Source organism: Pan paniscus, chromosome 4 (genome assembly GCF_029289425.2).
Source record: "Pan paniscus chromosome 4, NHGRI_mPanPan1-v2.0_pri, whole genome shotgun sequence".
In the NCBI taxonomy this organism is placed as follows: domain Eukaryota; kingdom Metazoa; phylum Chordata; class Mammalia; order Primates; family Hominidae; genus Pan; species Pan paniscus.
The window spans coordinates 172,165,685-172,177,500 of NC_073253.2; the positions used below are offsets into that span (position 1 = coordinate 172,165,685).

At 56.6% G+C, this 11,816-nt stretch overlaps 1 protein-coding gene across 5 annotated transcripts in view; it reads left to right on the plus strand.

Annotated features, from left to right (window-relative positions):
- Window positions 1-3,805: 3,805 nt before the first annotated feature.
- Window positions 3,806-11,816, plus strand: part of FGFR4 (fibroblast growth factor receptor 4) — an 11,890-nt gene continuing 3,879 nt past the window's right edge. The window contains exons 1-11 of one of the 5 annotated variants that reach the window (XM_057302424.2): window positions 3,806-3,976; window positions 6,490-6,633; window positions 7,366-7,629; window positions 7,721-7,801; window positions 7,914-8,080; window positions 8,661-8,784; window positions 9,297-9,487; window positions 9,615-9,753; window positions 10,107-10,146; window positions 10,375-10,470; window positions 10,623-10,744. In XM_057302424.2, coding sequence (XP_057158407.1) covers window positions 6,543-6,633; window positions 7,366-7,629; window positions 7,721-7,801; window positions 7,914-8,080; window positions 8,661-8,784; window positions 9,297-9,487; window positions 9,615-9,753; window positions 10,107-10,146; window positions 10,375-10,470; window positions 10,623-10,744 — 1,315 coding nt within the window. In that variant the 5' untranslated portion in view covers window positions 3,806-3,976; window positions 6,490-6,542. Of the gene's footprint in view, window positions 4,021-6,489; window positions 6,634-6,682; window positions 6,881-7,365; window positions 7,630-7,720; window positions 7,802-7,913; window positions 8,081-8,660; window positions 8,785-9,296; window positions 9,488-9,614; window positions 9,754-10,106; window positions 10,301-10,374; window positions 10,521-10,622; window positions 10,745-11,816 lie in introns of those variants that run through there. The other 4 variants (XM_008958181.4, XM_003806851.5, XM_008958189.6 and 1 more) reach the window with 4 other exon arrangements.

An 11,816-nucleotide genomic window follows, 5' to 3' on the forward strand; every position in this document is an offset into this window, starting at 1 on the left:
GAGGAAGCTGGAGCATGACGGCTTTCTGGGTGGGGAAACTGAGGCAGAGGCAGGTTAACAGCAGGATCTTAGGGTGACAGGCTCTTGCCTCTGCTAAGCAAGAGAGAGAGAGAGAGAGAGAGTGTGTGTGTGTGTGTGTGTGTGTGTGTGTCTGAATGTATTTTTTTTTTTTTTTTTAGACAGGGTCTTGCTCTGTTTCCCAGGCTAGAGTGCAGTGCGTGATCTTGGTTCAATGCAACATCTGCCTCCCAGGTTCAAGTGATTCTCCTGCCTCAGCCACCCCAGTAGCTGGGATTACAAGTGTGCGCCACCATGCCTGGCCAATTTTTGTATTTTTAGTAGAGATGGGGTTTTACCATGTTGGCCAGGGTGGTCTCGAACTCCTGACCTCAAGTGATCCGCCCACCTCAGACTCCCAAAGTGCTGGGATTACAGGAGTGAGCCACTGTGCCCAGTCGTGTCTGAATGTCTTTGAGAAAGAGACTGCAAATGTGACTGGTGAAAGATTGCGTGTCAGCAAGAGAGTGAGACAGTGTGAAAGGCTTAGGTGCTCTCCCTGACTGGCTCAGCTTATCTCCCAGGCTGTAACTGATTACTTATCTGTCTGTCCCCACTACAATGTCAGCAGCCCCTTGAAGGGTAGAAGTAGGGTCCAGGCCAGGTGAGGTGGCTCACATCTGTAATCCCAGCATTTGAGGAGGCTGACATGGGCAGATAACTTGAGGTCAGGAGTTTGAGACTAGCCTGGTCAATATGGTGAAACCTTGTCTCTACTAAAAATATAAAAATTAGCCAGGTGTAGTGGTACACATTTGTAATCCCAGCTACTGAGGAGCCTGAGGCAGGAGAATCACTTGAACCCAGGAGGCAGAGCTTGCAGTGAACTGAGATCACACCACTGCACTCCAGCCTGGACAACAGAGCAAGACACTGTCTCCCAAAGAAAAGAAAAGAAAAAGAGTCCAATTCGGGGCTTTATCCCCAGGATTTAAAACAGTGGATGCCACATAGTGAACCTTCAATAAATAATCATTCAAATGAATGAGTGAATGACTTTGTGAGGGAGCATCAGCCTCTGCGGAGGGTCAGTGTGAAAGGTTATGAGTGCGGGGAGAGGAGGCAGACAAGGGATATGGGGAACATATCCTAGGGACATCAGAGGGTTGCAAATCTGAGTGATTTGCGCATCTCAGGAGACAAGGAGGTTGCAAGACCTGAGCTATGAAAACTTTTAGTTTGTCTTTGGCTCCGGTAAACTCAGGAAATGCCCGGGAAGGTGAATGAAAGCCATGTGGGGTCCAGCTCCAGCTGGCGGCTCACCCTGTCTCCCCCCACAACCACATTCACAAGGGGAGCCAGCAGAGGGCCAGAGGCAGGGAGCTGAACCCCTCCAGCAGTCCGGGAGGTCTGGCAAGGTCCCCTCTGGACAGGCAGCTCCCAGGGCCAGGAGCCTCATCTGTCCTGGGAGCTCCAGCAAGGCAGGACTCTAGAGAAGGGAACCAGGACAAATTGTTTTTAAAAGATAACCAATTAAAAAAAAATTTATAATATACATATATATGTGTGGGTGTGTCTGTATGTATATACACACAGACACACACACACACACATATATATATATATATATATTATTTTTTTGGAGACAGAGTCTCACTCTGTCACCCAGTCTGGAGTGCAATGGCACGATCTCGGCTCACTGCAACCTCCACCTCCCAGGTTCAAGCAATTCTCTGCCTCAGCCTCCCTAGTAGCTGAGATTACAGGCACATGCCACCATGCCTGGCTAATTTTTTTGTATTTTTAGTAGAGATGGGGTTTCACCATCTTGCCAGGTTGGTCTTGAACTCCTGACCTCGTGATCCACCCACCTAAGCCTCCCAAAGTGCTGAGATTACAGGCGTGAGCCACCGTGCCCAGCCTAATATATATTTTTAATAGAGACGAGATCTCACTATGTTGCCCAGGCTGGCCTCGAACTCCTGAGTTCAAGCGATCCTCCCGACTCAGCCTCCCACAGTGCTGGGATTATAGGCATGAGCCACCATGCCTGGCCTCAATTATTTTCTGATTTATCTTTGGGAGGAGACCATTCTTTCGCTTAAGAAAAAAAAAGAAAAAAACAATTTTAAGTCTCTTTAATGGGCCTTACAGTTATGCAAAGATATGCCACTATCCCTTTGGGAGTGAGGGTGGAAAGAACTAGACTTGCCTGCGTAACAATGAGAAAGGAAGTTGCTTCTTAAGACAGGGTCTACACTAGCTAGAGGGGACAACCAGGACCTGAGCCTCAGACAGGGTCTCGCTCCATAGCCTGTTGCCCAGGCTACAGTGCAGTGGAGCGATCACGGCTCACTGCTGCCTCGACTTCCTGGGCTCAAGCAATCCTCTGGCCTCAGCCTCCCAAGTAGCTGGGACCACAGGTGCACCCAGCCCATTTCCCTTCCTCTCAAGGTGCCTTAAGAGAAGGAGAAGGCTTGAGATTCAGGTGAGGGATGGGCAGAGATTGGAGGCTGCCTGGCCTCCTGGTTTGGCCACAGTCTAGATGCTCAGGAGAGAAGTGCTTACAGGTGAGGCAAACATGAGCCAGGTGGGCACGGAGCTATCTGGGAGCACCTACTGTATGCCAGACACTTGAACTCTAATGGTGAGGTCTGAGGACACAGTTCCTCTACTGAAAAATAGAGACAGAGCAACTATGTTGCCAGGGCTGGCCTCACACTCCTGAATTCAAGCTGTCCTCCTACCTCAGTCTCCTAGTAACTAGAACTACAGGCACCCGTCATTGTGCCCTGCCATTCCACAGCTATTTACATAATTAACTGTTCAGTTACAATTCTGGCAAGCGTGCTGAAGAAATAACAGGTCCTAAATAATTACAGCTAGTATTACAAAGCAAGCGCTGCATGCCAGGCTTACACATACTGCTAACATGTCTACTTTTTGCAACAACCTCTTGTGGGTGAGACTATCATTTGCCTGTTTTACTGAAAGGACAGTGAAGACTGAGGCCTTGTGTGATGGTGCTGAGAGCTGGGCCTATGACGTCCAGCCCTGTAGTCTGTGCTCTGAACCACTTCACCCTGTTTCTTTCTCCATCCTCACAGTAGAGACGTCATCTAAGAGGAGCTTGCAAGTCCAGAGGGCTTCCTGAAGGAAGTGAGCTGAGAATAATATGAAATTAACCAGACCAAGGGGCATTCCAGGAAGAGAGAATGGTACGTGAAACTGCCCAGGAGTAGCAGGGTGGGAGCCAGGAGGCGTGGGTCATGGCAATCTATGTATAAAGAGCTATGGGAAGCTATAGGAAAATTTAAGGGAGTGGCTGACACAGTCAGATTTGTGTTGTAAGTATCACTCCGCAGGTTGCGCAGGGAACAAATGAGGGAGCAGAAGGAAGGGGTTCTCCTATCCGCTGCACGGTACTGCGCAGAAGACAGGGGAGCCAGGCATTCCCTGAAGGGTGAAAAGCAAGGAGTAGAGCTGGGTAGTAGACTAGAATTTAGAAGCCTGGCCTGGGGCCTGGGTGGGGCGAGAGAGGCGGAGCCTGAATGGGGTGTGTATAGGGGGTTGCGTGTAGGGGTGTGTGTATAGGCTGGGGCGGGGTCCCGGGAGTGGGCTGACTGGGTCGGGGGCGGGGCTCTCCAGGTGGGCGGGGATCTTGGCCACCCCTGGCCACACCTCTCTCCGGCTCGAGCTGGTCTAGGCGGGGCGGGCCCGAGGGGGTGTGGCAGGAGGTGGGCGGGCCCGGGTGGGGGGGGGCGTGGAAGGAGGGGCGGGCCCGAGCAGGAGGGGGCGGGCCCGAGGGGCGGGGCGGGACAGGAGGTGGGCCGCTGGCGGCCACGCCGCCGTCGCGGGTACATTCCTTGCTCCCGGCCGAGGAGCGCTCGGGCTGTCTGCGGACCCTGCCGCGTGCAGGGGTCGTGGCCGGCTGGAGCTGGGAGTGAGGCGGCGGAGGAGCCAGGTGAGGAGGAGCCAGGTGAGCAGGACCCTGTGCTGGGCGCGGAGTCACGCAGGCTCGAGGTGAGCAGGAACCCTTGTGGGCCCGGGCTGCGCTCCCAGCCGCCAGGGGGCGAGAGGCGGCGGGGCTACGGGGACTGCCCCTCCCGGCGCAGGGGACCTGGGCGTCCGCCGGGCGGCAGGGGGTGGAGGGGGCGGTAAATCAGTAACCCGCAGTGCACACAGGGCCTTTTGTCCCGCTCCGTCCAAAGAGCACCCCGGCCGCGGAGCTGGTTACTCATTGCCCACCGAGGCGGGGGCAGGCTGGCCCTGTGCAGCTACCCTCGGGACCCATTGATTCGCACCTCCCCCCAGGCTGGCCCGGCAAGGGTGGGGGAGGACAAGCGCGCTTGTCCCTGCGGCTGTCTTCGCGCCGGCGGCAGAGATGAGGGACCTGGGGCCCCGAAAAGTTCAGTCACTTAGTGCCCGGGGGCCTCCAGCGCGAGTGCGGGAGGCTGAAGGAGAACCCAGGACTGTCTGATGCCTAAGGCAGGTCCTCCATTCCCACGTGCGGGGTGGTCGGTCAGCGGTCAGCAGCCACGGGTGACTCGACTAAGGACTCTGATATCAGGGCAGCCTGGGGTAGGAATAAACTCCCCGGGCCTCCCCACCCACTCCCAGCCCAAGCTGTGTACCCAAAGAGCTGCCCTCCCTGCCAAGCCGAGCTTGGTAGGGAGTTTTACCAAGGAGGATCCTACTGGATTCGAGAGTTGAGGTGGGCCAGAGACAGCAGTATCTGAGTCAGGTAGAGAAGAGCAATGAGGGGCACAGAGGGATGGGCAAGAGAGCACATGTGCCCAGTTTTGAAAGCCAATGGCTTCAGCGCTCCTGAAGGGGCAGACGGTGTGACCAAAGAGATAGGCAGCGGCAGAGAGGGAGCCCTAGGATGTTGAGCTGGATCCTGCTGGGCACAGGTAGCCATTAAGGGCTTGCAAGCTGGGGGGCGTGACATGGCAGACTTGCACGGTTTTTTGTTTGTTATTTTATTTTATTTTATTTTTTTTTTGAGACGGAGTCTCACTCTGTCGCCCAGGCTGGAGTGCAGTGGCGCGATCTCGGCTCACTGCAAGCTCCGCCTCCCGGGTTCGAGCCATTCTCCTGCCTCAGCCTCCCGAGTAGCTGGGATTACAGGCACGCGCCACCGCGCCCGGCTAATTTTTTGTATTTTTAGTAGAGACGGGGTTTCACCGTGTTAGCCAGGATGTTCTCGATCTCCTGACCTCGTGATCCGCCCACCTCGGCCTCCCAAAGTGCTGGGATTACAGGTGTGAACCATCGCGCCCGGCCGACTTGTAGTTTTTTAAAACTCTCCTGGAAGGTGAAGGCTGAAGAGCCGAGGGAGAGGATGTTTCCAGAGGCCCATGCAAGAGATGGCCATGACCTGCCTTGAGAAGGGGCAGGGGAAGCCAGATGGACTGGAAGTGGAGTGGCAGTGACCAAGGAGGAGGAGGTGTGATGGGCTTCCCATGCAGGGTAGATCCAGAGACACCAGTGCCACCCATAGGCCCCTAGGACGCAGTGGTCACCCGATTCCTTTGTCCCAGCTGAGACTCAGTTCTGAGTGTTCTATTTTAGGGAACAGAGGCGTCCTTGGTAGCATTTGGAAGAGGATAGCCAGCTGGGGTGTGTGTACATCACAGCCTGACAGTAACAGCATCCGAACCAGAGGTGACTGGCTGAGGGCAGACCCAGGGCAACAGGTTAACAGTTCTAGGGCCGGGCACAGGGAGGAGAACATTCCAACACTCTGTGTGCCCAGTGCCGATGCACGTTCTCTCTTTTATCCTCAAAACAGTCCTATGAGGATAGTAAGCCAGAGAGAGACAGAGACAAGGAATTACAAGTTGGTGAGAGTCAGGATTTGAACTTGGCTCTGGCGGATGGAAAATTAGGGTCTGTATTCTTTACAAAACCGTGTGTGCCTCAGATGGAGTTGGTGCATAACAAGCAGACGTATCCAGGGTTGCGGTCCTGCTTGCCACGGAAGGGGCTGCCTTGTCAGTTGTGAGCACCCAGCCCTGGAAATGTCAGTAATGCTATAAGGAGTGGGGATCGGATCAGATAACATCCAGATGCTGAAGTTTGACCTTGTGTCATTTTTCACTTTCTTTTTTGGCTCTTCTGCAATCAATTCATTTATTTAGCAAAAAAGAAATTATGTGTGCCGAGAGCATGCAGAAGATATGTCTCCATTCTCTGCTTCCCTCCAAGAAAAGAATCCCAAAACTGCTTTCTGTGAACGTGTGCCAGGGTCCCAGCAGGACTCAGGGAGAGCAGGAAGCCCAGCCCAAACCCCTTGCACAACCTACTGTGGGGAGGCCTTAGGCTCTGGCTACTACAGAGCTGGTTCCAGTCTGCACTGCCACAGCCTGGCCAGGGACTTGGACACATCTGCTGGCCACTTCCTGTCTCAGTTTCCTTATCTGCAAAATAAGGGAAAAGCCCCCACAAAGGTGCACGTGTAGCAGGAGCTCTTTTCCCTCCCTATTTTAGGAAGGCAGTTGGTGGGAAGTCCAGCCTGGGTCCCTGAGAGCTGTGAGAAGGAGATGCGGCTGCTGCTGGCCCTGTTGGGGGTCCTGCTGAGTGTGCCTGGGCCTCCAGTCTTGTCCCTGGAGGCCTCTGAGGAAGTGGAGCTTGGTATGGCTTCTGAGGTGGGAGAGGGTGGCAGGGGTGGGAAGAGTGGGCACCAGGAGGGGGCTGCTGGGCTGAGCAAAGCTGGAAAGGATCCTTGCCCAGGCCCTGAGAAGGTGGCGGCAGGGCAGGGCTCAACCACTGAGACTCAGTCAGTGCCTGGCTTCCAGCAAGCATTCATCTATCACTGTGTCTGCGGGAGAGGACTGGCCTTGCAGGGCGCAGGGCCCTAAGCTGGGCTGCAGAGCTGGTGGTGAGCTCCTTGCCTGGGTGTGTGTGCGCGCGCGTGTGTGTGTGTGTGTTCTGTGCACTGGGTGTGTGACCTAGGAGGTCCAGGCAGCATGTGTGGTATAAGCATTATGAGGGTGATATGCCCCGGTGCAGCATGACCCTGTATGTGGCACCAACAGCATGTGCCTTGTGTGTGTGTGTGTCTGTGTGTGTGTGTGTCCGTGTGTGTGTGTATGTGTCCATGTGTGTATGCGTGTGTGTGTGTGTGTGTGTCTTGGCCACTGTCATGTGCACTAAATGCTGTGTGTGTGACATGCCCCAAGAGTGTGGCATTTGCCCTGGGTGTGGCATCCGCAGCATGTGGCTGTGTGGGTGTCAAGGAGTGGTGGCTCCTTCAGCATGCGTTGCGAAGTGCTTGTGCCCTGCATGTGCGGTGTGTTCTCTGTACACAGGAGGCTGCCTCAGATGGGGCTGCGGGGTCTGCTGACCTCTGCCCTCTGCCCACAGAGCCCTGCCTGGCTCCCCGCCTGGAGCAGCAAGAGCAGGAGCTGACAGTAGCCCTTGGGCAGCCTGTGCGGCTGTGCTGTGGGCGGGCTGAGCGTGGTGGCCACTGGTACAAGGAGGGCAGTCGCCTGGCACCTGCTGGCCGTGTACGGGGCTGGAGGGGCCGCCTAGAGATTGCCAGCTTCCTACCTGAGGATGCTGGCCGCTACCTCTGCCTGGCACGAGGCTCCATGATCGTCCTGCAGAATCTCACCTTGATTACAGACGGTAAGAGACTCTAGCAGGGAGTGAAGGGATGCCTGGGGAGACAGACCTGCCCCTCTTGGACCTTAGATGCTTCCCTCTGTCCCTGATGTAGACTCCTTGACCTCCAGCAACGATCATGAGGACCCCAAGTCCCATAGGGACCCCTCGAATAGGCACATTTACCCCCAGCAAGGTCAGTAAGTCTCCAAGGACTTGTGTCCCCGCTGCTGCTCATCTGATCACTGAGAAGAGGAGGCCTGTGTGGAAACACACGGTCATTCTAGGGGCCTTCCCCTGCCCTCCAGCACCCTACTGGACACACCCCCAGCGCATGGAGAAGAAACTGCATGCGGTACCTGCGGGGAACACCGTCAAGTTCCGCTGTCCAGCTGCAGGCAACCCCACGCCCACCATCCGCTGGCTTAAGGATGGACAGGCCTTTCATGGGGAGAACCGCATTGGAGGCATTCGGGTGAGTCTCTGGGTTCCAAGACCGTCTGCTCCCCCATTTTCATTCCTTCATCAGTCCCCTCATACCTACAAGCATACCTATAAATCAATCGAATGAGTGAAGCGATTGCGGGGCCCCGGAAGGAGCCCTGGACTGTGGACCTGGGCAGCTCTGGTTCCCCTTCTGCTACTCTCTGGCAAGTGACTTAACCTCTCAGCCTCAGCAACTCCATTTGTAAAGGGAGAAGAATCACTGACTGGTTGGTCTGCATAAGCCTTAGCATCTCATCGTCTTGATGAGACCCTGCAGAGTCGGCTCCACGCTGTCATGAGGCAACTGAGTCTCAGAGAAGGCAAGGGCTGGCTCAAAGTAGCACAGCTAGGGAGAGGGAGAGCTAAAATTCCAAAGGCTCAAACCCAAGGCTCAAGAACACTGGGGAGCCTACTCCTTTGTGCCATAGTCCTTGGCCTGGGCCTGATGTTCTCAGGGCCTAGAGAGCTTGACAAGAGCCCTGTGGGCAGGATGAGGATCTAGCCTCCTGGTCCTCTGGCCCCCTTGGTGGACATGGTCCGGTGGTCCCGGACACTCTCTCTGCCTGCAGCTGCGCCATCAGCACTGGAGTCTCGTGATGGAGAGCGTGGTGCCCTCGGACCGCGGCACATACACCTGCCTGGTAGAGAACGCTGTGGGCAGCATCCGCTATAACTACCTGCTAGATGTGCTGGGTGAGCGCGGGGCTGGGAACAGGGGAAGCCTGACTCATTTTGGGCTCAGTTGTGCCCTCTTGGTGGGGTCTAGTCTGGCGGGCAGGATGGACTCAGATGAGTCAGGCAGCTTGGTGACCAGGTGGGTCAGGGGAAAGCACAGGGGTTAGTGTGGGGCTGGAGGAGCAGGAGTCTGCCAAGAGGAAAAACAAGAAGGACATCCAGGCAGAGGGCGCAGCCCGAGTGGAGGGCCTGAGTATAACAAATGCCCTGCACTTGCAGGCCAGCATATTCGTAGGGCGTGGCGTTTATATGGGGAGCCAGGTGGTGGAGGGTTTTGAATGCTAGGCTGAGATGTTGTCCTTGACCTGAAGCAATGGGGAGCCAGGGAAGGTTTAAGCAGGGTAAGCAGGAGACGGACAAGAAGCTGCAGAAAGGTCCCTCCCTTGAACTTGAGGAAGGCTGGAGGGAGGCAAACAGGGTGCTTCTATGGGTGCCAGTGGTCAGGGTTGACTGTCTCGCCCGGTCCCCAGAGCGGTCCCCGCACCGGCCCATCCTGCAGGCCGGGCTCCCGGCCAACACCACAGCCGTGGTGGGCAGCGACGTGGAGCTGCTGTGCAAGGTGTACAGCGATGCCCAGCCCCACATCCAGTGGCTGAAGCACATCGTCATCAACGGCAGCAGCTTTGGAGCCGACGGTTTCCCCTATGTGCAAGTCCTAAAGGTGCACCCTGCTGCAGCCTGGGCCCCATTCTTCTCCCACCTTGGGTTGGGGGGCTCCCCAGCTTCCCTGTTGGCCACAGTGTGGCCCCAGGCCCTGCTGTGACCCCAGAGCATGTCCCCCTCCCCAGACTGCAGACATCAATAGCTCAGAGGTGGAGGTCCTGTACCTGCGGAACGTGTCAGCCGAGGACGCAGGCGAGTACACCTGCCTTGCAGGCAATTCCATCGGCCTCTCCTACCAGTCTGCCTGGCTCACAGTGCTGCCAGGTGAGCACCCGAAGGGCCAGGAGATGCTGCGAGATGCCCCTCTGGGCCAGCAGTGGGGGCTGTGGCCTGTTGGGTGGTCAGTCTCTGTTGGCCTGTGGGGTCTGGCCTGGGGGGCAGTGTGTGGATTTGTGGGTTTGAGCTGTATGACAGCCCCTCTGTGCCTCTCCACACGTGGCCGTCCACGTGACCGTCTGCTGAGGTGTGGGTGCCTGGGACTGGGCATAACTACAGCTTCCTCCGTGTGTGTCCCCACATATGTGGGGAGCTGGGAGGGACTGAGTTAGGGTGCACGGGGCAGCCAGTCTCACCACTGACCAGTTTGTCTGTCTGTGTGTGTCCATGTGCGAGGGCAGAGGAGGACCCCACGTGGACCGCAGCAGCGCCCGAGGCCAGGTATACGGACGTCATCCTGTACGCGTCGGGCTCCCTGGCCTTGGCGGTGCTCCTGCTGCTGGCCGGGCTGTATCGAGGGCAGGCGCTCCACGGCCGGCACCCCCGCCCGCCCGCCACTGTGCAGAAGCTCTCCCGCTTCCCTCTGGCCCGACAGGTACTGGGCGCATCCCCCACCTCACATGTGACAGCCTGACTCCAGCAGGCAGAACCAAGTCTCCCACTTTGCAGTTCTCCCTGGAGTCAGGCTCTTCCGGCAAGTCAAGCTCATCCCTGGTACGAGGCGTGCGTCTCTCCTCCAGCGGCCCCGCCTTGCTCGCCGGCCTCGTGAGTCTAGATCTACCTCTCGACCCACTATGGGAGTTCCCCCGGGACAGGTGCGCTGAGCTGTGTGGGGGCAGGGACGCGGGCGCCGGGTTGCAGCCCGCCCTCCGCAGGAGTGACTCGGAGGTCTGAGGCTGGACTTTCTCCATCTCCAGGCTGGTGCTTGGGAAGCCCCTAGGCGAGGGCTGCTTTGGCCAGGTAGTACGTGCAGAGGCCTTTGGCATGGACCCTGCCCGGCCTGACCAAGCCAGCACTGTGGCCGTCAAGATGCTCAAAGGTGAGTGTGGCCCGGTGTGGTGGCTCACACCTGTAACGCCAGCACTTTAGGAGGCTGAGGGTGGGAGGATCGCTTGAATCCAGGAATTCGAGGCCAGCCTGGGCAACATGGCGAGACTTCATCTCTACAAAAAAAAAATAAGAAAATGAGTTGGGTGTGGTGGTGTGTGCCTTTAGTCTCAGTTACTAGGGAGGCTGAGGCAGGAGGATCCCTTGAATCCAGGAGTTGGAGGTTGCAGGGAGCCATGATCACGCCACTGTATTCCAGCCTGGGCAACACAGTGAGACCCTATCTAAAAAAATAAATAAATAAATAAAAATAAAAGGTGAACGTGGCAGCCTGGAGGAGGTGCTATGGCATTGGGACTAATAGAAGGGGCTCACGGTGCCACCAGGTGAGCCCTGGAGCTGGGAGAGGCTGTGGGATCCCACCCTTAAACCTGCAATTCACCTCTGCTCCTGACCCTGGCAAGTGACTTCTGAGCCTCAGTTTTCCCTTGTGTCATATGGGGTAGATAACAGTCCCTACTCCCAGCCCAAGGATTGTGGAAAGTGCCTGGCTCATAGTCAGGGCTCAATAAATCTTCACCACTGGGGTGATGATGATGAGAAGAATTTGGTGTGACAGGCTTGATATCCTGTGTCAGCATTAGTCTGTGTCAGCTTTGACTTCACATCTCCTTGTCAGCCTCACAGGCCCTCTACCTCCTTCCTTATGGTTCCCCCCAGACACACCCTCAGCCTCCCTTGGACCCTCCCTAGGTCTGCCCCCCACATCCACTGCTGTAGGAGGACAGCCCTTCTGCTTGCACCCAGGCCCAGCCCCGGGGTGCTCTTGCTGGGCACTCCTGCACCCCACCCATCAGGGCCTCTCCTTGCAGTTCCCCAGCCCCCTCTGCAAGAATGGCCTCCACTGCTCTTCTGCTCCTCCCCTCCTCTCTACACAGCTGGGGCCACCTGGTGCTCCCTGGGAGGCAGGGATTGAGAAATGCACATTGTGTCATTGGCCCAGGGCCACAGGTCAGCCCCAGGGGCTCAGCCAGAGAAGCCAAAGCAGCCTTCTTCCCAAGCTC